This window comes from Danio aesculapii, chromosome 2 (genome assembly GCF_903798145.1).
Source record: "Danio aesculapii chromosome 2, fDanAes4.1, whole genome shotgun sequence".
Classification (NCBI taxonomy): domain Eukaryota; kingdom Metazoa; phylum Chordata; class Actinopteri; order Cypriniformes; family Danionidae; genus Danio; species Danio aesculapii.
Genome location: NC_079436.1, coordinates 3208922 through 3233067, shown reverse-complemented (window position 1 = coordinate 3233067; position 24146 = coordinate 3208922). Strand labels below are relative to the sequence as shown.

General features: G+C 39.9%; 1 protein-coding gene across 1 annotated transcript in view; it reads left to right on the top strand.

The window, feature by feature from the left end:
* wnt3a (wingless-type MMTV integration site family, member 3A) overlaps nucleotides 1–2048 on the top strand; it is a 52356-nt gene extending 50308 nt beyond the window's left edge. The window contains exon 4 of the mRNA XM_056470989.1: nucleotides 194–2048. Coding sequence (XP_056326964.1) covers nucleotides 194–673 — 480 coding nt within the window. The 3' untranslated portion in view covers nucleotides 674–2048. The remainder of the gene's footprint in view (nucleotides 1–193) is intronic.
* The last annotated feature ends 22098 nt before the right edge of the window (nucleotides 2049–24146 follow it).

The window sequence follows — 24146 nt, the reverse complement described above, 5'->3', positions numbered from 1 at the left end:
ATCAGAATGAACTGCTAACTATTCCGGGATATGTTTTATGCAGCGCATGCCCTTCCAGCTGCAACCCAGTACTGGAAAACACCCATACACTCCCACATTCTCACACACAGACTCTGGGCAGTTTAGTTTATTCAGTTACAGACAATACAGTCTTAGCACTAAGATGAATATCCTGTTTTCCTTTTTCCTCTAGTCAATCACTGACCACATGTACCTGAAATGTAAGTGTCATGGGCTTTCGGGCAGCTGTGAGGTGAAAACCTGCTGGTGGTCTCAGCCGGACTTCCGGGTGATCGGCGACTACATGAAGGACAAGTACGACAGCGCATCGGAAATGGTGGTCGAGAAACACCGGGAATCCCGAGGTTGGGTTGAAACCTTACGGCCAAAGTACACCCTCTTCAAACCACCGACCGAAACCGACCTCGTCTACTACGAAAGCTCACCCAATTTCTGTGAACCCAACCCAGAGACCGGCTCCTTCGGCACCCGCGACCGTACGTGCAACCTGACGTCACACGGTATAGACGGCTGCGATTTGCTGTGTTGCGGCAGAGGCCATAACACTCGAACTGAGAAACGTAAAGAAAAGTGCCACTGCATTTTCCACTGGTGCTGCTACGTGAGCTGTCAGGAGTGCACGCGAGTGTATGATGTTCACACCTGCAAGTAAAACCAAAACCAGATTAAACACATGGGGTTGTGAACAAGCAAGGGAGCCTTTTTTGTTGAAACTTGTAGACAGAGTTTGTGGACGATCACAAATAGAGAAAAGGTGGACCTTCAGTAAAGATGCTGGACAAAAAGAAAAACCCATAAAGGCTTTGTTGTTCATCCGGGGGCATTGTCGAGGCCAAACTGCGGACTGTGGCTAAGCTTTTGCAAGGGACTAATCGTTTCCAGTCTGATAAGTGATGGATCAGATTACTAGAGACTCTGGCCCTTGGGACATCCACCAATTGTTTCTCCAAGAAAGGAGGAGAAAACCTTTGAAAGGGAAGAGGTTTTTGCGGCACGTGGCGGCAAACTCCGATGGGAGATCTCTGTAACTGAATACTCAAACTGAATACCAGGGTTTGCCCACAAGTGCCTTTGAAATGTGGTGATTAACTATAGCCTTACTACTAACACCATTAAAGAAGCTATTTGTTTCATTTGTGCATTCCAGCAAACCGGCAAACAGCATATATTATAACACGTGATGTTGTCTTTGTTTGCGAGACCAACACTGAATTTCTGTATTAGCTCGAGTTTAGAGTAAGTTACTAATACTAGGTTATGAATGCACTTGTGCCTGAGTGAATGTCGAAGCGTTGTTTATATGTTTTCTTAATGTGATTTTGAAACTCCTTCAACATGTCTAGACCTCTTCTAGATAATGTCGTTTAGGCTGCTTGACTCCTTACCTGGACTGCTTGAGTCCAGATTGCTCAACGTTCCTGTTCACACTGTACTTTTGGGTCCAAACTGTGGTACATGTGCATTAGCAAAGCAGTAGCTGTTTACCCCCGGCTTTGTTTCCAACACAGTACTTGCGTTCTTGCTGCAAATGCATGGCGAAGGTTCCAAAGTAATTTCGGGTAGCATTGCCTCAGTCCCGTTTGACAGAAAAGTGAGTAAGCTACTGATCTATTTAGGTATTGTTCATTATTTTACACATAATGGCTCTTTCCACTGAGTGGTACGGTTCAGTACAGTACAATATAGTGTGGTATGGGTCAACCTAGTCAGGCTTGCATTTCCACTGCCAACAGTACCCTTACTTGGTAGCACGGGCAATGTTGGGGATGTGGGGGCAGGGCTGGGGGATTGGAAGTTAAGACGATTCTAAGGGCCCATGCAATTTTGAGGCCCCCAGAGTTACACCTAGAGGCCCCGCAATCTCCCTTGCCTCCCGCTCTTCACTTTCGTCCGTGACGCTCCCCCAAACCAAACCACCACTGCCCCCCAACCCCTCTAAATTAAAGAAGCTATTTTCATTTGTGCATTCCAACAAACCGGCAAACATCCTATTAACAACATATATTATATATATATTATAGACAATTCTAAGGGCCCACATCATTTTGGGGCCCCCAGAGTTACTATTAGGGGCCCCGCAATCTCCCTTCCCTCACCCTCCGCTCTTCACTTTCTTACTCCCCTAACCCCAACATCACTGCCTCCCAACCCCCCACTTCTTGTCACTTTCGTCCGTGATACCATGAATGTTGTCATCTTCTTAAAGAAGAAATAAAGTGTGCTCAAGTTATTTTTTTTTTAAATGTTGACATGTAGGAAGCCTATGCAAATAGAGAACGGAAACAGCATCTCTAGAACTTTCCCTAAATTTGTAGTTGCAGTGGTTGAACATAAACAACAATAGAGGACATACCAATCCTGTTTTTGCTCCTTGGCATGTTGCTGATTGCCAGAATAAGACAACAAGCTTCCTGTTTTGCCTTTCCCATGACTTTTTCCATGTGCTAGTGGTGATTCTCTGTAAACTAGTCTAGCTCCATCCTTTTAATACTTTCCTTGGGGGGGATTTTGAGTTTTGTTAGATGCTCAGAATTTCAAAAAACTCAACTCAGAAGATCATACAGGGTTGTGGTTGGGGGGCTTGCTAGTTCCATCTTTTGCCGGGTTTTAAGTTTTACCTCCAGTCACTGAATGTATATATATATTGTTCTAATCAAGTCAAACTATTTTCTCATTTATAGTAATTAGCTCGGACCTACAGGAAGGCCCAGCCTGATCTCATGAAAAAACATAACTATTTGAAGTATTGTCAGAAGAGTGGCTATGAATTTTTACGACTTCGTATGATGATGTACGATTTTTAAACGGAGGCGTGCCTCATAACCCCACACCCTAACCCTAGTCCTCATTGGGGGATGAGCAAATCATACTAAAACGTATGAATGAGATCATATACATGAATATGAAATATAAATCAAAACGTTACGAATTGCCATGAAATTGCGTTGGAAGACCACTAAATTTGTACTAGGTACCCTGATGCTGCTTCCACACTAAAAATTTAAGTATTCTTGTGAGTAAATTACATACGGTCAAAGCAAACGTGTGAATTAAGGCAAATTTCTGACGGGCGGCAAAAATGACATGCAATGTTCAGAATTCACCTCAGTCACATCTTCAGTCGAGCGAAAAACATCCTGTGGGTAATTCGGAGCAAGTGACACAATGACGAATAATAATGTAATGACAAATAACATGGGAAATGCTGAATAACTTGCAAAGTGACGCACAGAATTTGCCTCGATCACATCTTGAGCTGAGTGAAAAATGCACGTGAGGAAAACATCCTGTGAGTAATCTAGAGCAAGTGACAGTGTTTTGCATATAGGGGAAACCTAAGCCAATTTACCATTATGCTGGTTTCATACTAAATGTGAACTGAAGTATTCATCAATCAAAACAAAACATGTGAGTTGAGGAAAATTCACGGCACAACTGACATGGATTGTGCGACGTGCAGAGTTCGCATCTTCAGTCCAGCAAAAAAATTCACATGAAAAACATCCCGGGAGTAATTTGGAGCGAGCGACACAATGACGAATAACAATAAATAAAGCACAAATAACATGGGGAATGCAGAATAACATGGAATGTGTGATGCCTCAATCACATCCTCAATCACCTCAATCACATCTTGTGTTGAGTGGGAAATTGGTACTTTTGACAGTGGAAATGAACACACTGTACTACACCTAACTGTACCTCTCAGTGGAAATAATTTGACCACATTGTACACTGGTATCTGCAATAAACCATGTCAGAGTTCAAATGAATCATATCCCAGACCAGCTTTATCTCGGGTTCATTTCTCGAGCGCAGACCTGAGTTTGGAAAACAGGGTTTATATCGTCCAAACAAACCAAACTCAATCGCAGTGTTCACCTGGTGTGAAAGCATTTCCCGCAAAGATCTACAATATATAAAAGCAAAAACACACAGATGTCAGCACTTCTATCTTGAAATGAAGCGTGATATTCATTCACCTTATTTGTGTGCGGCAGTATTATTGATATTTCACAGACAGAGAGGTCCACAACAATTCAGAATCAAAATACAAGGTGCCTTTAATCAGTAGCCAAAACACTACAGTGCATGCAGGGCTTCAAAATAGCACTCAACAAGTGTCAAATGTGGACAAAAATTTGTGTTATTACTATAAAAGAATTAATAAGGCCAACACAGTATCATGACGGGTATATTTTCTCATATATTCGCCCACCTTTGAATTGTAACTACACTCTCAGAAATAAAGGTGCGCGAGCTGTCACTGGGGTGGTATCTTTTCAAAAGGTACACATTTGTACTTAAAGGGTCCATATTAATACCTTAAGGGTACATATTAGTACCTAAAAAGTACAAAAGTGTTCCTCTTGAATTTTTTAGGTAATAATATATACTTTTGAGGTACCAAAATGGACCCTTTAAGTACAAATGTGCACCTTTTAAAAAGGTACCACCCCAGTGACAGCTCACACTCCTTTATTTCTGAGAGTGTACTAATATTTGGATTTGCCGTTATTGTAGGTTTAGTTTCAGTTATGTCATGTTTAATGTTTTTATTTGCAGTCGTAACAATCACATATGTGAATCCATAAGCAAAATTAATGTCTTTTTTTATTTTCTAACCTTTTCCCCTACGTGAACGTTAGCAGCAGCGCAGAAGCTTAATGGATTACCCTCATTTATAATGCTGCTAACTGATAACAGGTCTGTTGTTATATTTATATGTTTCTCTGTGCAAATCTACTGTACGCGTCTCCATGTTTGTTGTCTGTATATGTGCATGACTCTCTGTTTTCTTCTTTCTGTGAAAGACACTGTGTAAGCATAGTTACAAACTAAAATGTGAAGTTTTCTACTAATGGATTCCTGATAGAGTTTGTATTCGTTAGCCTATTAGATATACTCTAACACTTCTGCGTGACCTTTTGAACAAAATATGTTATGAAAAGTGAGATGCGTTGAATGTGGTGTTATTAAAGCCACGGTATATTTCGGCGCTATAGATTTGAAAACTGATATGTGAGCAATTTTCTTAAGAAACGTTATTTATAAGTAGCAAACACACTTTGAAATATTTGAACTAATATAACAGGAAAATGTGAGAAGGTGACGATAAAACCCAAGTTGTCAAAGTGTTTGTGATTTTCTTTTTAAAAAAAAATAAAAATAAAAATCATGCAAACATCTGATGTATACACTCACCGGCCACTTTATTAGGTACACCTTACTAGTACTAGGTTGGGACCCACTTTAGCCTCCAGAACTGCCTTAATCATTTATGGCATACATTCAACAAGGTACTGAAAATATTCCTCAGAGATTTTGCTCCATATTGACTTGATGGCATCACGCAGTTGCTGCAGATATGTCAGCTGCACATTCATGATGCGAATCTCCCATTCCACCACATCCCAAAGGTGCTCTATTGGATTGAGCTCTGGTGACTGTGAAGGCCATTTTAGTAAAGTGAACTCATTGTCATGTTCGAAAAACCAGTCTAAGATGATTCGCGCTTTATGACATGGTGCGTTATCCTGCTGGAAGTAGCCATCAGAAGATGGAGACACTGTGGTCATAAAGGGATGGATATGATCAGCAACAATACTCAGGTAGGCTGTGGCGTTGACACGATGCTCAGTTGGTACTAATGGACCCAAAGTGTGCCAAGAAAATATCCCCCACACCATTACACTACCACCAGCAGCTTGAACTGTTGATACAAGGCAGGATGGATCCATGCTTACCATGTTGTTGATGCCAAATTCTGACCCGACCATCTGAATGTGGCGGCAGAAATGGAGACTCATCAGACCAGGCAACGTTTCTCCAATCTTCTATTGTCCAGTTTTGGTGAGCCTGTGTGAATTGTAGCCTCAGTTTCCTGATCTTAGCTGACAGGAGTGGCACCCGGTGTGGTCTTCTGCTGCTGTAGCCCATCTGCCTCAAGGTTGGACGTGTTGTGTGTTCAGAGATGCTCTTCTGCAAACCTCAGATGTAACGAGTGACTATTTGAGTTACTGTTGCCTTTCTATCAGCTGGAACCAGTCTGGCCATTCTCCTCTGACCTCTGGCATCAACATGTCATTTGTTCCCACAGAACTGCCGCTCACTGAATATTTACTCTTTTTCGGACCATTCTCTGTAAACCCTAGACATGGTGGTGCGTGAAAATCCCAGTAGATCAGCAGTTTCTGAAATACTCAGACCATTGATTGGCTGATTAGAAGTTTGTGTTAACGAGCAGTTGGACAGGTGTACCTAATAAAGTGGCCGGTGAGTGTACGTCACCCACATCCGGTTTTTACATTTTAGCATTTCACATGTTGCATTCAACAAATTTTCCATCTGTATTCTTAACAAGGTCTTAAAATCCCAAAGTTTTGTACAGACTAGCTCTGTGTTTATGGATTTCTAAAGTCTTTTTTTATGATTATTTATTTTACTGTAATGTACATATTAGCAAGAATATATATTTGCTGACAAAAGATTATTACTTGTGAGGGAAATGTTGTCTCTGTTAGCTGAATTCTAGCTGTTAATGTTATAACCGAATTAAATAAAACACAAACATGTTTTCATTTCTGTCATTGTCTCTATTTGGATTTGTTTTTCCTTCAAGGGCCTACATTTGACATTAGACATTAAGGTTTTTAGTTTAAAACATTTTAGCAACACAGGCTCATTCTGAAAACAAAGCCCTATATACATTTCTGAAGATTACCAATTATGTAGCCAGAAGTACTTATGGCTGCATTTTATCTTTAAAACGAACGCTACGGGCAGGGGCTACTGGACGCTGTTGCTTTTTTCGCTTACCAGCTGACCGCTTACCTCCCTGTGGACGGCTTTTCCGTTGTTACCAGTTTGTCCAGTAGCTCGCCACGTACGTCGGAGGATTTGAGATGTAGATCAGAGTTGACCGTGACGATGGGGTTCGAGTCTGGTGAAGAACGGTTCCAGAAAGCAGGTAAGACAAAAGCTAAATCCAAAAAATAATATAAACAAGTAAATAACAGGGTGAGAGTGTGGTAAAATCTGAAAACGTGGTCAATCAAAATCAGCCGAGGGCTTTTCTTTTTCTGGATTGCTTTTGAAAACACTGTTGATTGGGTTTAGGGAAGTGGGTGGGCGCTGGTCAATTGGTGCTTTTGACAACACTATCGGTTGGGTTTAAGGAAGGAGGAGGGTGGGGGATCAGTCGGTCACTCGGTCAGTCAGTCAATCATTCGTCAGCGGCCTCTGGTGGATTTAAATGAGAAGAACATGCGCGAATGGCACACGCAAGAGAAATTTGAGATCATAAAAAGTGTACGAAGCGGCCTCTGGTGGATTCTGAAAACAAAAACTGCAAAAAACTTATATATTTGGCACTCTCCATAAATGTATATAGGGATACGTAATCAGAATGAGCCTGGGTTGCGTTTTTGATCGTTTAAAACAACGACACATCAATTTTCCAAAATGATCTCTCAGCAAAACATAGGAAAACAGCAGGACAAGCATGTAGATTTCTTTCTGAGATTCATTTATTATGTTGTTGATGCATCCCACATAGCAAAATTCCTCTGGCCAGATCTGGCCCACATCATCTTTTGCTTGACACACATGCTGCAGTGAATTACGGTACATAATTGGACCAAGTCTGGTTTCAATACAACGGCCAAACATGGACCATATCTGGACCTTGTTTTAGTTAATAACAAATAATTGGGTCTGAACTGGGCAAATATGTTAGTGTGCCACGACTGCAATGAATTTGATAGACACTTTTTCTCGAAGCGACCCGATTGGTAGAATTTTTTCTTTATTAAAAAATAATTTAAATGTATTTTAAAAGTGGGTCAAGATAGGTCAAATTTACATGGCCCACATATACATTTTTAACATCTGGGCCAACTACTACATTTCATCTGGCCCAAGTCTCATGTGCCACCTCTGCCAAACCCGGACCATGTTTGGCCCACATGCTGTATGATAGTGCCAGATGAATGCCTGCTGTGTCAGCTTTATGCCAAATCTGGGCCAGTATTCTTTGCAACCTGTGTGTTGATGCTTCCCACATAGCAAAATTTCTCTGGCCCAGATCTGGCCCACACAATCAAGATTTGCTTGGCCCACATGTCGCAGTAAATTACATGATTTGACCAAGTCTGGCTTCCATACAAGAGCCAAACATAGACCATATCTGGGCCAGGTCTTAGCCAAGTTAATAACCCATAACTGGCCCTGAACTGGGTCGGATATGTTGGTGTGTCATGACTGGAATGAATTTGATAAACCCATGAAACATTCCACTTGGCTACGCCTTTTCACGAATTAAAAGTATTTTATAAGTGGGTCAAGATAGGCCAAACTTACGTCTTTACACATATAAATTTGTAACATCTGGTCCAAATACTACATTTTATATGTGGCCCAAGTCTTAAAGACGATGCTACCTTTGTCAAACCCAGGCCATGTTTGGTCCACATGCTGTATCCCAGTGCCGGACGGACGCCCGCTGTGTCAGCTTTATGCCAAATCTGGGCCAGAATTCTTTGCTACCTGGGATTTCAGCATAAAGAACATGCAGACTGACATGAAAAAGCAAATGTTTTGTTCTAATTGTGAGTATCCACAAATAAAAAGACTCGTTACTGTTTTTACCAATATCGTTTTCTTGTCTGTATGACCAAAATGACATTAAGGCATTAAGGAAAAAGCGAGTATAAACATACCTATGTGTTTGTCGACGTCACGAGTTGAACCATTTATGCAGTGAGTATTATTTATAGCAAACATGTCCAAACTCACCATTCCTTTTATAAAGAAAAAGTGTGAAAAAGCTCAACAAAATGAACTGAAGCTGACTATAACTAAAACCATATCCAGACCTTTAAAGAGCTTAGAGGTCATTATAAGCGTCCGTCTATATGGAACCTGTCCCCCACTGACTCACAGAAGAGCAAACCATCCAATAAATAGACCAGATTAAAACTTGGGATAGTTGTCGGTCTTGTCCTCAATTAGGATCTCGGAACGCACAGGACACAAAAGCATCATTCTTGATTTCAGTGTGAGAGAAAGGACGGGGAAAAATCCCTTGATAATAACTTGATTCTTTTGGGGGAGCTCAGGAGCCAGCTTAGTTCTCCGGGGGACAATAAGGGCAAAAAATTCTCTGTGGTGACAGGACTGCATCACTGATCAGCCCCTGAAGCAGATTATAGGCCGAAGTGAATAGAGCCCACCAATAGCAGGGGCTAATAGAGGACCCCTGATAACTCATTCTTCCTCTCACAATGTCCCTGCCTGAAGCTGGGACTTAGTAATCCTTAACCCCACTATCGGAAAAAAAATATTGACATACATGGCCTCCTAATGAGGAGATTCAGGATGTTCAAATGTTTTGTGAATTGCTATGTTATACTGAGCTCCAAAGAAACTTAGAGCTGAGTATTGTTAGGCTAAATGTAAAAACTAATCTTGGTTTATTAATGATTTATTTCAATTATAGTGTATACAGTGTCAAAAGCAATGGTCCAAGTATTGAGCCTTGAGGTACTACATGGTAAAATGCCCCTGTGTGAAGCTAGGACTTAGTAATCCTTAACCCCACTATCGGAAAACCTCCTCGCTGTGGTCACAGGGAGAACATGCAAACTCCACACAGAAATGCCAACTGACCCAGCCGAGGCTCGAACCAGCGACCCTCTTACTGTGAGGCAATTGTGCTACACACTGCGCCACCCTGATGCCCGAAGCTAGGAATTAGTAATACCTAAACCCCACTATCAAAATACTGACATACATGCCTATTTAACAGATTTCCTTTGGCCCAGATCTGGCCCAAATCAACTGCTAAGATGTGGCCCAAATCATTTAGTGTTCCCCAGCCCTGAAATGGCCCACATCGTTTTTAGCCAGAACTGAACCAAAGTAGCGCCACAACTCCACCAAGTTTGAGCCAAGTAATACATTTTAATGTGGCCCAGATATGGCCTTGTATTTAAGATTAGTACGGCTGAAGAATGCACACCTCCCACCAGTGCTGATATACAGCAATATCGCACTGCTACTCGTGTGATATTGCTCATATATATATATATATATATATATATATATATATATATATATATATATATATATATATATATATATATATATATACATACATACATACACACTCACACACACAGTGTTGGGTAAGTTACTTTAAAAAAGTAAAAAGATAAGTAATAGATTACTTCATGTAAAAAGTAATCAGATTACTAATTATTTTACTTTTAAAACATAAAATATACCTATAAAATACAAAATAAACTGCAGCTCTTTTAGTAATTTAATATTCACTGAAAAACATTACAGTGGGTTGAACACAGTAGCTCGACATATTCAGAAGACTTAAAGAGTTCATCCAAAACTTAAAATTCACACGCATAATGCTGAATTGTTATAACCTAAAATTGTGTCACATACATGGACAAACCCAACATTGGGTTACAGCATTGGGTTAAAAATGGAGCCTGTTATAGTGTCTTAACATTAAAGGCAGATCATTTACTCTCCCTTCACTTGTCCAAAAAAAATTGAGTTTTTATTTTTTTATGTTAAACACAAAAAAGATATGAAGAATGCTGGTGGCTATTGTCTTTTTTTTCTTTTCTTTTCTTTTTTTTTTAGCTACCATAGGAATCAATTAGTGCCATTAACCAGCATTCTTCAAAATATCTTCTTTTGTGTTCAACAGAAGAAAAAAAAGTCACTTAAAAAAACAACATTTATTTTATCTTGAACTATCCCTATAAGGAAGATTATTGTGTATTTGAAGCCACATCTCGTGAGACGAAGAGAAACCAGAACCAGAAAAACTGATTCCCAAATGAGCCGTAAATGACTCCTCAGGCTAAGGGAAATCGTCTGCTTTCACACAGCCAAAAAAACCCACCTAACAAGCTTGTCACCAAGGTGAGAGCAACCTAGTTAGCAGGTAATTGCCTGTGGAGGACTTGGCAACTCCACGGCGGGAGACTTCAGTCCGCGAGTGTGAGAACTTTGACACAGTCCCAGTGGTTCCACCCAATAACCATATAAATAGAGGACAATGGCTCTAATTGCGATCAGCTCTACTGTCTACATTTCGCTCACTGTTCTTCTAATGACCCAGAATTCAGCAGACTTTTACAACAACATCTCAATGAATATCAATGCCAGCACAAATCCTGCTTTTTTGGGGGGGTGAACGTTGGGAAGTGTGTTTAGGTGGAGCTCCTGGAGAAAATCACACCTCTGTTCAAAGTGTTCAGGATTCACACGTGATGGTCTTTTGATGTCTGAAGGATCTGCGGTGGAATGACTTTGCTGTTAAAAAGGGCAGACGCAGAAAGGCCAGGGAGGTATGAGATGTGAGTAGTCAGTAATGTGGTACAATTAAATGGAGTAAGGTTTAGCGCCTGTCGTGTGACTTCTCCATCATATCCTCACTATAATACTGATAGTTAAAGCAGAGAAAATAAAGAGTTTAAGCTGAATCCTAGTCTCTTGAAAAGGTCAAATGTTATGTGCTGTCATAATGGTAGAGATAAAAGAAATCAGCTATTAGAAATTAGTTATTAGAACTATTATGATTAGAAATGTGTTGAAAAAATCTCTCCGTTAAACAGAAATGGGGGAAATTATAATAATCAGGAGGGCTAATAATTCATTCATTCATTCATTTTCTTTTCGGATTAGTCCCTTTATCAAATCAAATCAAATCAGATCGAATCACTTTTATAGTCGCATCATCGGTAGCACATGTGCTGTGATGAGTGAAAAGCTTAGGTGCTGGCTCCAGACAGTGCAAAATACAACAACATACATCAGCATACTCCCAAAAAAACAAGACAATGTAAAATTTGCAGTGTTGACAGCGATATGTACAATGAATAGGTGTACACATAGCTGTAGGCAGTATTGTTTTTAAGTATGGATTGGTTAAAGCGCAGTGCATGCTACATATGCAACTTAGGCTCATTCTGAAAACGGACCTCCACGGACGTTTCTGGAGACCGCGAAATACGTCCCGGTGATACGTTTTACTGCAGTTTTTATTTTCGCGAATCCGCCAGAGGTCGCCGTGTACGCTTTTCGAGATCTCTAATTTCCCTCGCGAGTGCCATTCGCACCTGCTGTTCTCGCATAAACCCACCAGAGGCCGCTGTCGACTCACTTTTGGACAGACTTTCGGACTGATTGAGCAAACGATCGGCTGACCCACCATCCCCCTTCCCTAAACCCAACCAATTTTATCGATTGACCCGCCCACCCGCTTCCCTAAACCCAACCAACACGTTTCAAAAGCAATCCAAAAGAATAAAAGCCCTCGTCTGACTCCTCACCCTGCTATTCACTTGTTTGTTTTATATTTTGGATTCAGTTTTTGTCTTACCTGCTTTCTGGAACCGCTCTTTACCGGACTCGAACCCCCGTCTTCATGGTCAACTCCTATCTGCATCTCAAATCCGCTGACGGAGGTGGTGCGCTAACGGGACAAACTGATTGCAGCTGGAATGCTGTCCATACGGAGGTAAGCGGTCAGCTGGTAAGCGCGAAAAGGAACTACGTCGAACCGCCCCCGAAGCGTTCGTTTAAAGAAGTGAAATGCAGCCATACGTACATCCGCCTACGTAATTCGCTGTCTCCAGAAACGTCCGCAGGGCTACGTTTCCACAATGAGCCTGTGTTGTACATATTGATAGTGTGCAGTGAGGGGTGTGTTAAGTGTTCATCAGCCTGATCGTCTGAGGGAAGAAACTTTCCTTCAGTCGGCTGGTGCGTGACTGGATGCTGCGGAATCGTCTGCCTTGAGGGTAGCAGAGAGAAAAGTCTATGGCTTGGGTGGGTTGAGTCGCTGATGATTCTCTTGGCTTTCCTCATGCACCGCCTGGTGTAAATGTCCTGGAGGGAGGGAATCTCACCTCCTACTACACGTCCAGCAGTACTTCGCACAAACCTATGTAGGCCTTCGCGATTGCGGCTGGTGCTGTTCCCATACCAGGTGGTGACACAGCCAGTCAGGATGCTCTCCACAGTGCAGGTGTAGAACGAGCGGAGGATGTGGGGGCTCATTCCAAACCTCCTGAGACGCCTGAGGAAGAAGAGGCGTTGTTGTGCCTTCATCAATCAGGGGTCGCCACAGCGGAATGAACCGCCAACTTATCCGGCACATTTTTTACACAGCGGATGCCCTTTCAGCAGCAACCCATCACTGGGAAACACACATACACTCTTGCACACACTCACATACACTATGGCCAATTTAGCTTATTCAATTCACCTGCACTGCATGTCTTTGGACTGTGGGGGAAACCGGAGCACCCGGAGGTTGGGTTGCAGTTATTATATACAGCTGAAGTCTTTGCCATGACAGCACATATTTGACTAAATATTTTTCAGGATACAAGTATTCAGCTTAAAGTGATATTTAAAGGCTTAACTAGGTTAATTAGGGTTGATTGGACAAGTCATTGTATAACAGTGGTTTGTTCTGTAGACAATCAAAAAAATTATTGCTTAAGGGGGCTGATAATATTGACCTTAAAAAAGTGTTTGTTTATTTATTTATTTATTTTAATTAAAAACTGCTTTTATTCTACACTCCCAGAAAAAATGGTTCAATTTTGTACCACAGAAGATACAAACCCTTTGTCACTGGGGCAGTACCTTTATATGGAACAGAATTGTACCTTAAGACAAAGAAACAAATTTGTACCATCGCAGTGTACTTTGTTTTTTAAAACCTGCAGATGCAATATTGTACCTTCATCAAAGTTACAAATATGATCCATGAAGGCACCACTACAGCGACAACACACTTTGTACCTCAACAAGAGGTAAAACTTTGTTTTACAATACTAAAATGTCTGCATGAATGCATATGCGGGACTTTTGCCAGCTCACATGTGTAGTGGAAAGCAAATCGATAGTGGATATCAATAATAAAAATGTATTTATCAGAAAATGCTTACTTAACGTTTATTAAAAATGCCTTCAATGTTTAGTTTACAATACCTATAGTTTTATGTTTTATCAGTTGTTTTGTATTATAGAACTTAATACATGCTTTTAATGATGATTCATATTTTAATATGGGAATTATTCATAAATCACTTTGCATATTTATTTTCATAGATATTGTAATATAGAAGGAGTTGTCCAACACTTTTATGAGAACAGTTGTGTACCTTCATTTCAATTGTACCATAAAAGGTACAGAACAGTATCATAAGAGGTTGTAGCATATAAGGTACAACTTTTACAAAGGTGCAAAACTGTTTCTTAAGAACAGTGTAGCCGTGTAGTGAAGCAGTGTAGCTTTTCTGAGAGTGTAGCCGAACTAAAACAAGACTTTCTCCAGAAGAAAAAATATTATAAGAATTACTGTGAAAATTTCCTTCCTCTGTTAAACATCATTTGGGAAATATTTGAAAAATAACGAGAAAAAAAAATCACTAATATTTGTGACTTCAACTGTTTAAATGTAGTTAGCCTGCAGTTACGTCTATGTGTACATGTCCAGTGTAGTGTTCTGCTGTTGTGGCAGGTTTCAGTCAGTGTTTCTCCAGCGCAGATGAAGGATTGTGAACGCTGTATAATGAGTATGTTGGGAACAGATAGTAACATGTCATGTTTTGACTGCCTGCTCTATTTGGATTCACCTGAAAGCAACCTGAGCTTAAACCCCTGAATGTATCATTAAAGAGCTCTGTTTATGTTCTGTTGTTGTTGTACTTCTTACTGTGACCACTACATGTTCACATGGAGAGTGTGTTTTCTGCAATACTATCATAACAGTCAGATGGTGTCAGATACAGTCAGTATGACCCTGGTAGCAAAGAATTCTGGCCCAGATTTGGCATAAAGCTGGCACAGCAGACATTCATCCAGCACTGGCATACAGCATGTGGGCCGAACATGGCCTAGGTTTGGCAGAGCAAATGTGGGCCACGTAAGTTCGATCTATCTTGACCCATTTTTGAAAAACATTTAAATTATTTTGGAGTAAAGAAAAAATTCTACCAATTGGGTCGCTTTGAGAAAAAGCGACCCAAAATCCTTTATGAGTTCATCAAATGCATTGCAGTCGTGACACACTAACATATCTGGCCCAATTATGGGTTATTAACTTGGCTTACACTTGGCCCAGATATGGTCCATGTTTGGTTCTTGTATGCAAGCCACGCTTGGTTCAGTCATGTACCGTAATTCACTGCGGCATGTGGGCCAGATCTGGGCCAGAGAAATGTTGATATGTGGGGACTGTCGCAATGTAAACAATGAACTATGATTAATATATGCCCACATAGCAAAATATATCTGGCCCACACAATCAGCTTTTGCTTGGCCCACATGCCACGGTGAATTACGGTACATAATTGGACCAAGCCTGGCTTCCATACAAGGGTCAAACATGGACCATATCTGGGCCAAGTCTCGGCTGCCACATTAATTACGCATAACTGGGCCTGAACTGGGCCAGATATGTTGGTGTTTCACAACTGCAATGAATTTGAGAAACCCATGAAGCATTTCACTTTATGGCCGCACTTTTGTTCGAATCAACCTGATTGGTAGAATTCTAGAATTTTTTTCTTTACTCAAAAGTACTTAAAAAGTATTTTAAAAATCAAGATAGGCCAAACTTACATGGCCCACATATACATTTTTAACATCTGGGCCAAATACTACATTTGATCTGGCTCAAGTCTTATGTGTCGCCTTAAAGACGGTGCCACCTCTGCCAAACCCGGGCCATGTTTGGCCCACATGCTGTATGCCAGTGTTGGACAAATGCCTGCTGTGCCAGCTTTATGCCAAATCTGGGCCAGAATTCTTTGCTACCTGGATGTTGATGCCCACATAGCAAAATTTGTCTGGCCCAGATCTGGCCCACACAATTAGCTTTTGCTTGGCCCGCATACTGCAATGAATTATGGTATATGACTGGACCAAGTCTGGCTTCCATACAAGGGCCAAACATGGACAATATCTGGGCCAAGTCTCAGCAAAGTTAATAACCCATATTTGTGCCTGAACTGGGTCAAATATGTTGGTGTGTTACGACTGCAATGAATTTGATTAACCCATTAAGCATTTCGCTTTATGGCCGCACTTTTTCTCGAGCGACCCCATTGGTAGAGTTTATTTTTACACTCAAAAATTATTTAAATGTATTTTAAAAGTGGGTCAAGATAGGCACATATACATTTTTAACATCTGGTCTAAATACTACATTTTATATCAGGCCCAAGTCTTAAAGACAGTGCCACCTTTGCCAAACAGGGCCATGTTTGGCCCACATGCGATTTGCCAGTGCCGGACACACGCCTGCTGTGCCAGCTTTATGCCAAATCTGGGCCTACCAGGGTGTAGCAACTATCGTTCATACTTAGTTCCTGTTAGTAATACATTAACCAATGAAACCTTATTGTGAAGTGTGATGAATCACGCATTGGTTTACACTGGTTCACCTGTAAAAGACAGCAGCGAGCAGAAAAACTCATTGACTTCTCCATCATTGTGCGAAGCCCACCCTGCAGTGAAGTGTGCTTATATCAGCGTAAGTATATCAATGACAAGGTGACTGGAGGGGGTCGAGGAGAGGGGTTATCATTAGTGAAGCCTGCTGCTGCTGTTCACTACTAGTTCCAGTAATTACTTCACAAAGGCTGCTTTTCGCCGTCCCACTGTTTTTCCCACACGGAGCAGCCACCGAATTCCCAGTGGCCTCAGACTCGCAATCTCCTTGCTTTAACCCGGGCAAATTGCTAAGCTTGGCCATTCTTCAGGCACCGTAATTGCATTTTAGTGCTGTTTTTATTGCCCAGCCCCTTGGTCTGACCACTGAACGCTGCATGGGGATGCCATTGAGACTTGGGGTAAATAGAGAGTAAATCATTTGTTGATTGGCAGGTTTAAATTAGGGGGTTAATTAGGGATTCATCATTTTTAAGGCCATGTCCACTCTAATACTGTTTTGTTTAAAAATGCAGATAAAAGTTATGTGTGTTACATACCTATGAAAATAATACAACAAATGTATATTTTATCATATTATATAAAACATGAGGCACCGTCTTGTCTTACAGTATTTCAGCATTGCAGTTAAATAAATAATAATGATTTTGTCGAACTTTATAATAAAGTTTCATTCATTAATGAACAATGAATAAGTATGAACAATACTTGTAATCATAGTTAAACTTTTACTAATGCATGAAAATCCAATGTTGTGTTTGTCAAAACGAATTCACATCTGTTAGCAACAACTAACAATGCACGACTAAAGTCATTCCAACATCAAGCTGTCAATTGACATCAAATCAATTAGCATTTTTGACATGTTTTTTAATTGTGGGTTTGGTTGGATGGATGGATGGATGGATGGATGGATTGATTAATTAATAGGTCAATGAATGGATAGATGGATGGATGAATGGATGGATGGGTGGATGAATAGATATATGGATTTATGGATGGATGCGTGGATGGATGGAATGGATAAATGGATGGAGGAAAAAAGGGATGGATGGATGGATGGATGGATGGATGGATGGATGGATGGATGGATGGAAGAAAAAAAGGAATGGATTGATGGATGAAATTGATTGATGGATGGATGGATGGATGGATGGATGGATGGATGGATGAATAGATTAATGGATTTATGGATGGATGCATGGATGGATGGATCAATGGATGTATGGATGGATGGATGAATGAATAGATTAATGGATTTATGGATGGATGCATGGATGGATGGATCAATGGATGGATAGATGGATGGATGGATGGATGGATGGAAGGAAGAAAAAAAGGAATGGATTGATGGATGAAATTGATTGATGGATGGATGGATCAATGGATGGATGGATGGATGGATGAATAGATCAATGGATGGAGAAATGTATTGATGGATGAATAGATCTATAGATGGATGAATGGATCAATGGATCAATGGATGGATGGATGAATAGATCAATGGATGAATAAATTGATGGATGGAAGAAAAAAGAAAGGCATGGATGGATGGATGGATGGATCAATGGATGGATGGATAGATGGATAGATGGATGGATGGATAGACCAATGGATGGATGGAGGGATTGATGGATGAATAAGTCAATGAACGATGGATGGATGGATGGATGGATGGATGGATGGATGGATGGATGGATGAATGGATGGATGGAAAGGTCAATGTACGGATGAATGAATGGATGGACGGATGGATGGATGAATAGATCAATGGATTTATGGATGAATGATTGGATGACGGATGGATGGATGGATGAATGAATAGATCAATGGATGTAGAAATGGATTGATGGATGAATAGATCAATGAATGGATGAATAGATCAATGGATGGATAGATGGAAAGATGAGATAGATAGATAGATAGATAGATAGATAGATAGATAGATAGATAGATAGATAGATAGATAGATAGATAGATAGATAGATAGATAGATAGATAGATAGATAGATAGATAGATAGATAGATAGATAGATAGATAGAGGTGAAGTCTAGCAGAAACTAATCCTTATGTTAACAATTGCACAATCTCTTTTAAACAGAGTAACCCCAAAACCCCTATTCTCTGACACTTTTTCTCTTTTCCCCCATTCTTAACCATGTGAGGAGGACACTTACATTCATCTCATTAAAACACTCAAAGAGATCTAATTTTGTTCTTGGCACAGTTCTTCATGCTCGAGTGTCTCTGCTTTTAGTTCTATGCTGCGGATACATTCCAGAGCTGGACAACCAAGCAAGTGCTGTTTGCGATGAATGGAAATAAGAGCAGAAAACTGAAATGGTGACGGGATTAAGGGATCTGAACAGGATAAAAGGATAAAAGATTCTCAGTGTTATCCATTTTAACGTAGAAATGGGGAGTCTTAACTAGGATTCTGGACCTCACAATGCCTAGAGTCTTTACAGGACATGGTTGTGCAATTTGTAATGATGCAAATTCAACATTTTTTGTATTATACTTTGTCAGTGAGTAAACACAAACTGGAAGAATGTTTTCAGGGTGTACTTTTGTTGTCTGTCTGTCTATCTATCTATCCTGAGTATAACTACATACACTCCCCGGCCACTTTATTAGGTACACCTTACTAGTACGGCGTTGGACCCCCTTTTGCCTTCAGAACTGCCTTAATACTTACTGGAAACATTCCTCAGAGATTTTACTCCATATTGACATGATAGTTCCACCACATCCCAAAGGTGCTCTATTGGATTGAGCTCTGGTGACTGTGGAGGCCATTTGAGTACAGTGAACTCATTGTCATTTTCAAGAAACCAGTCTGAGATGATTCACGCTTTATGACATGGTGCGTTATCCTGCTAGAAGTAGCCATCAGAAGATGAGTACACTGTGGTCATAAAGGGATGGACATGGTCATCAACAATACTCAGGTAGGCTGTGGCGTTGACACGATGCTCGATTGGTACTAATGGGCTCAAAGTGTGCCAAGAAAATATCCCCCACACCATTACACCACCACCAGCAGCCTGAACCGTTGATACAAGGCAGGATGGATCCATGCTTACATGTTGTTGACGCCAAATTCTGACCCGACCATCCGAATGTGGCAGCAGAAATCAAGACTCATCAGACCAGGCAACATTTTTCCAATCTTTTACTGTCCAGTTTTGGTGAGCCTGTGTGAATTGTAGCCTCAGTTTCCTATTCTTAGCTGACAGGAGTGGCACCCGGTGTGGTCTTCTGCTGCTGTAGCCCACCCGCCTCAAGGTTGGACGTGTTGTGTGTTCAGAGATGCTCTTCTGCAGACCTCGGTTTTAACGAGCGGTTATTTGAGCTACTGTTGCCTTTCTATCAGCTGGAGCCAGTCTGGCCATTCTCCTCTGACCTCTGGCATCAACAAGGCATTTGCACAGATTGTCTTGACATGCCTAAATGCATTGAGTTGCTGCCATGTGATCGGCTGATTGGAAATTTGCGTTAACGAGAAGTTGGACAGGTGTACCTAATAAAGTGGCCGGTGAGTGTATTCCAGCCCAATCTCACAAGTAAACATAACTATCTTACGTTTTGTCAGTTTAGTGGCAAACACAGCATCTGCTCAGGATACGGCCTGGTCCAGGATTATGGAGAGCTCGGGATGATGTAAAACAGACTAACATAAGCGTAGATGCTGTTCAAATTAAAATGTCTTTCGGAAGTATTCCCGACTCCGGTTGGTCTAATAAATGCACCACATTAATTCATACATTTAATCCCTTACACACAATTAGCATTTCTGAAATATGAAATAGAGATGGAGCTCTGATGTAAACTACACCCAGAATAACACACTTCTCCATAACAGATTCATATGGGACACAAGTGAACAACTAGGTAAAAAGACAATGTCAAAAAATGATGTTGCCAAGTCAAAGGCTGAAAGACAGACAAGTTTAAACTGAGGATTAACAGCGGGTTACTTTATGCAGAGACCCAATTTCAAATCAGTTACGGCATGCATAAACATTCCTGTGAAGCTCCAAATGATTTTACAGAACATCACGGATGGTGCATTTGGTACAGATGTGCTTTGCAGAAGACCTTTCAAACACTGCATGAACCGACATTCCAGCCCGCAGATCAAACACACACACACACACACACACACGTATAGATAAAGTCTCTCAGAAGCCTTTCATGGTGGAAGCATCCCTTGTAATTATGAAGCTCAGTTGCTGGACGCTCCTCGGCTGTAATTTTGTGTGGTAATCAGTATAACACAGCTCCCGCTCGCCGTGGCCTGACACCTTTGACCCCACGCCCAGTGTCAAACAGCCTGTCAGTGGGGCTTAATAAAGCAAAATGACAAGTCTCCAGAGATGTTACCGCACCGCCGTGTCAGACGGCAATGAGTGGTTGTTGCCGCCTGCCAGGTACTGAGGTATTTTATTTAGCCTAGAGGAGGACAGGTGTGCTCTGCAACAGCACGAGAGAGCCAATGCCAAAGTCTCGGAGCTGGAAGCCGCTACAGGTGCTGGCACACAGACAAGACGGTGCGTTCATGTAAATATGAACCGTTTTATTATCGAGGTGCATTTTCACGCATTTCACGATTAGAACAACAGGGGTGTCATTTGTAAAAATAGTGTGCGGAAATCGCTCTAAGTTTGTTGTAAGATCATTTCGCAAAAGTAAAAGTAAAAATAAAAATCTTTTAAAAAAAACGTACATTTACATACAAATTAAATTTCATGAATTTGTAGGAATTAGCCAATTTTCTGACAATACGTAAAATAGTGCATTAATGTAAATATGAACTGTTCTATTATTAGGAAGCATTTTCACGCATGCAATTAAATAAACAGTGGTGTAATTTCAAAGTGCATAAATGCGATTCGGAAAAAACGAACGTGCGCACAAAAAACTGTATACGCATTTATAGCAATTCGTAACTTTTTGATTTTGATCGTTTTGAGCATTTTATAAAAACGTTGTGCTGAAATTGCTCTAAATTTGTTGTAAGATCATTTCGGAAAAGTGAAAGTTAAACGAATGTGCTGACAAAAAAACTGTGTGTACACGTTTACAGCAATTTGTAACTTGTAACTATAAAGAAGCATTTCAACATGCGATTAAAAACAACAGGGGTGTCATTTATAAAAATGTTGTGCTGAAATTGCTCTAAATTTGTTCTAATATAATTTCGCAAAAGTGAAAATTAATATTAACTTCCTTCTATAAAAACTTACATTTTCATGCAAATTAAATTCGATTCAAAGAAAACGGACGTGCACACAAAAAACTAAAAGCATTTATAGCAATTCGTAACTTTTTGATTTTGATCTTTTTGATCATTTTATAAAAACGTTGTGCTGAAATTGCTCTAAATTTGTTGTAAGATCATTTCGGAAAAGTAAAAGTTAAAACGAACATGCTGACAAAAAGCTGTGTACGCATTTACAGCAATTTGTAAATTGTAACTGTGAAGAACATTTTCACGCATGCGATAAAAACAACAGGGGTGTAATTTATAAAAATGTTGTGCTATAATTGCTCTTAATTTATTGTAAGATCATTTTGCAAAAGTGTGTAAGTGCGATTCGGAGAAAACGAATGTGCGCACAAAAAACTGTGCGTACACGTTTATGGCAATTCGTAACTTTTGGATTTTGGACTTTTTGAGCCTTTTATAAAAATGTTGTGCTGAAATTGCTCTAAGTTTGTTGTAAGATCATTTCACAAAAGTGAAAATTAATATTAACTTCCTTCTATAAAAACTTACATTTTCATGCTAATTAAATTGCATGAATTTGTACAAATTAGCGAATTTTCTGACAATATGTAAAATAGTGCATTAATGTAAATATGAACAGTTCAAATATCAAGTATGCGTTTACGACAATTCTTAACTTTTTGATTTTAAACTTTTTAATCATTTTATAAAAATATTGTGCAGAAATTGCACTAAATTTGTTGTAAGATCATTGCCCAAATGTGGAAGTTAAAACGAATGTGCGCACAAACAATTGTATATGCATTTACAGAAATTTGTCAATTATAACTATGAAGGAGCATTTTCATGCATGCGATAAAAACAACAGGGGTGTCATTTATAAAAATGTTGGGCAGAAATTGCTCTAACTTTGTTCTAAGATCATTTCGCAAAAGTGCGTAAGTACGAATCGAAGAAAACGAACATGCACACAAAAAACTGCATACGCGTTCACAACAATTCATACCTTTTTTTGTTTTCAATCTTTTGAGCGTTTAATAAAATGTGCGAAAATTTCTCTAAATTTTTTGTAAGATTTCGCAATAGTGAAAGTTAAAATGAACTTCCTTTTTTTAAAAAAATAACTGTTTATACAAATTAAATTGTATGAATTTGTACGAAATAGCCCATTTTTTGACAATACGCAAAATAGTGTATTAATGTAAATATGAACAGTTCTATTATCAAGACGCATTTTCACACATAAGATTAAAACAAGAGTGGTGTCATTTAATAGTGCATAAGTGTGATTCAGAGAAAACAAACATGCGCACTAAAAAAATGTGCATACGCGTTTATGGCAATTTGTAAGTTTTTGATTTTGTACTTTTTGAGCATTTATTAAAAATGTTGTGCTAAAAATTGCTCGAAATTTGTCATAAGATCATTTCGCAAAAGTGAAAGTTAACAGGAACGTGGGCACAAAAATGTCTTCACAGCAATTCGTAACTTTTAGATTTTTGTGGCTAATTCATATTAATTTGTATTTTAATATAATTTTCTCATCCTCCAATGAGGGCTAGGGTTGGGGGTGGGGTTTGGGGACACGCCTCCTTTTAAAAAAACGTACGTTTTCACACAAATATAAGTATTAGCAGCCTTATCTCATGAGAAAACGTAAGTATTTTACGTTTTGTCAGTTTAGTGGCTAATTCATACGAATTCGTACTAGTTCAGTCGTACGAAATTGTACGATTTTAAAAAGGAGGCATGGCTCCTAACCCCGCCCCTAAACCCAACCGTCATTGGGGGATGAGCAAATGGTACTAAATTGTACGAATTAGCCACTAAATCAAAAAGTTACGAATTGCCGTGAGATTGTGTTGGTATTAGCCACTTTTCTGACAATATATGAGATCGGGCTGGACATTTATAAGATCTTACAATCGCTTCCGTTAATAAAACCTGACTAATCTAATATAAATCAGACTACACTGCACAATTAATCTCTCACTCTGCATCTTTGTTATTTATGATAAATTTGATGTGCATACGCCACTTTTATTAGATGTTTAAATCATTGTAGTACTATCACATTGTCACAGGAATAAAAAATGTTCGCCTACTCAGACCATAACATGGCAGTACGTACTTTTCCACATTTAAGCTTTTTAGAAATATGAATAATGCACTGCATTTAAGCTCACACACACACTCTAAGCTCAAATCTGAGCACACACACACACACACACACACACACACACACACACACACACATTTTATAAAGGAGTCTCTTTTGTGACATGGGTGAAATGCTGATAATTCCAGCACAGCGTTCCTGAGTGTCAGAAGTGATTCATCCTTCACAATCAATAGACTGCCTCTGCCACAAATGTGGGATTAAATATAATT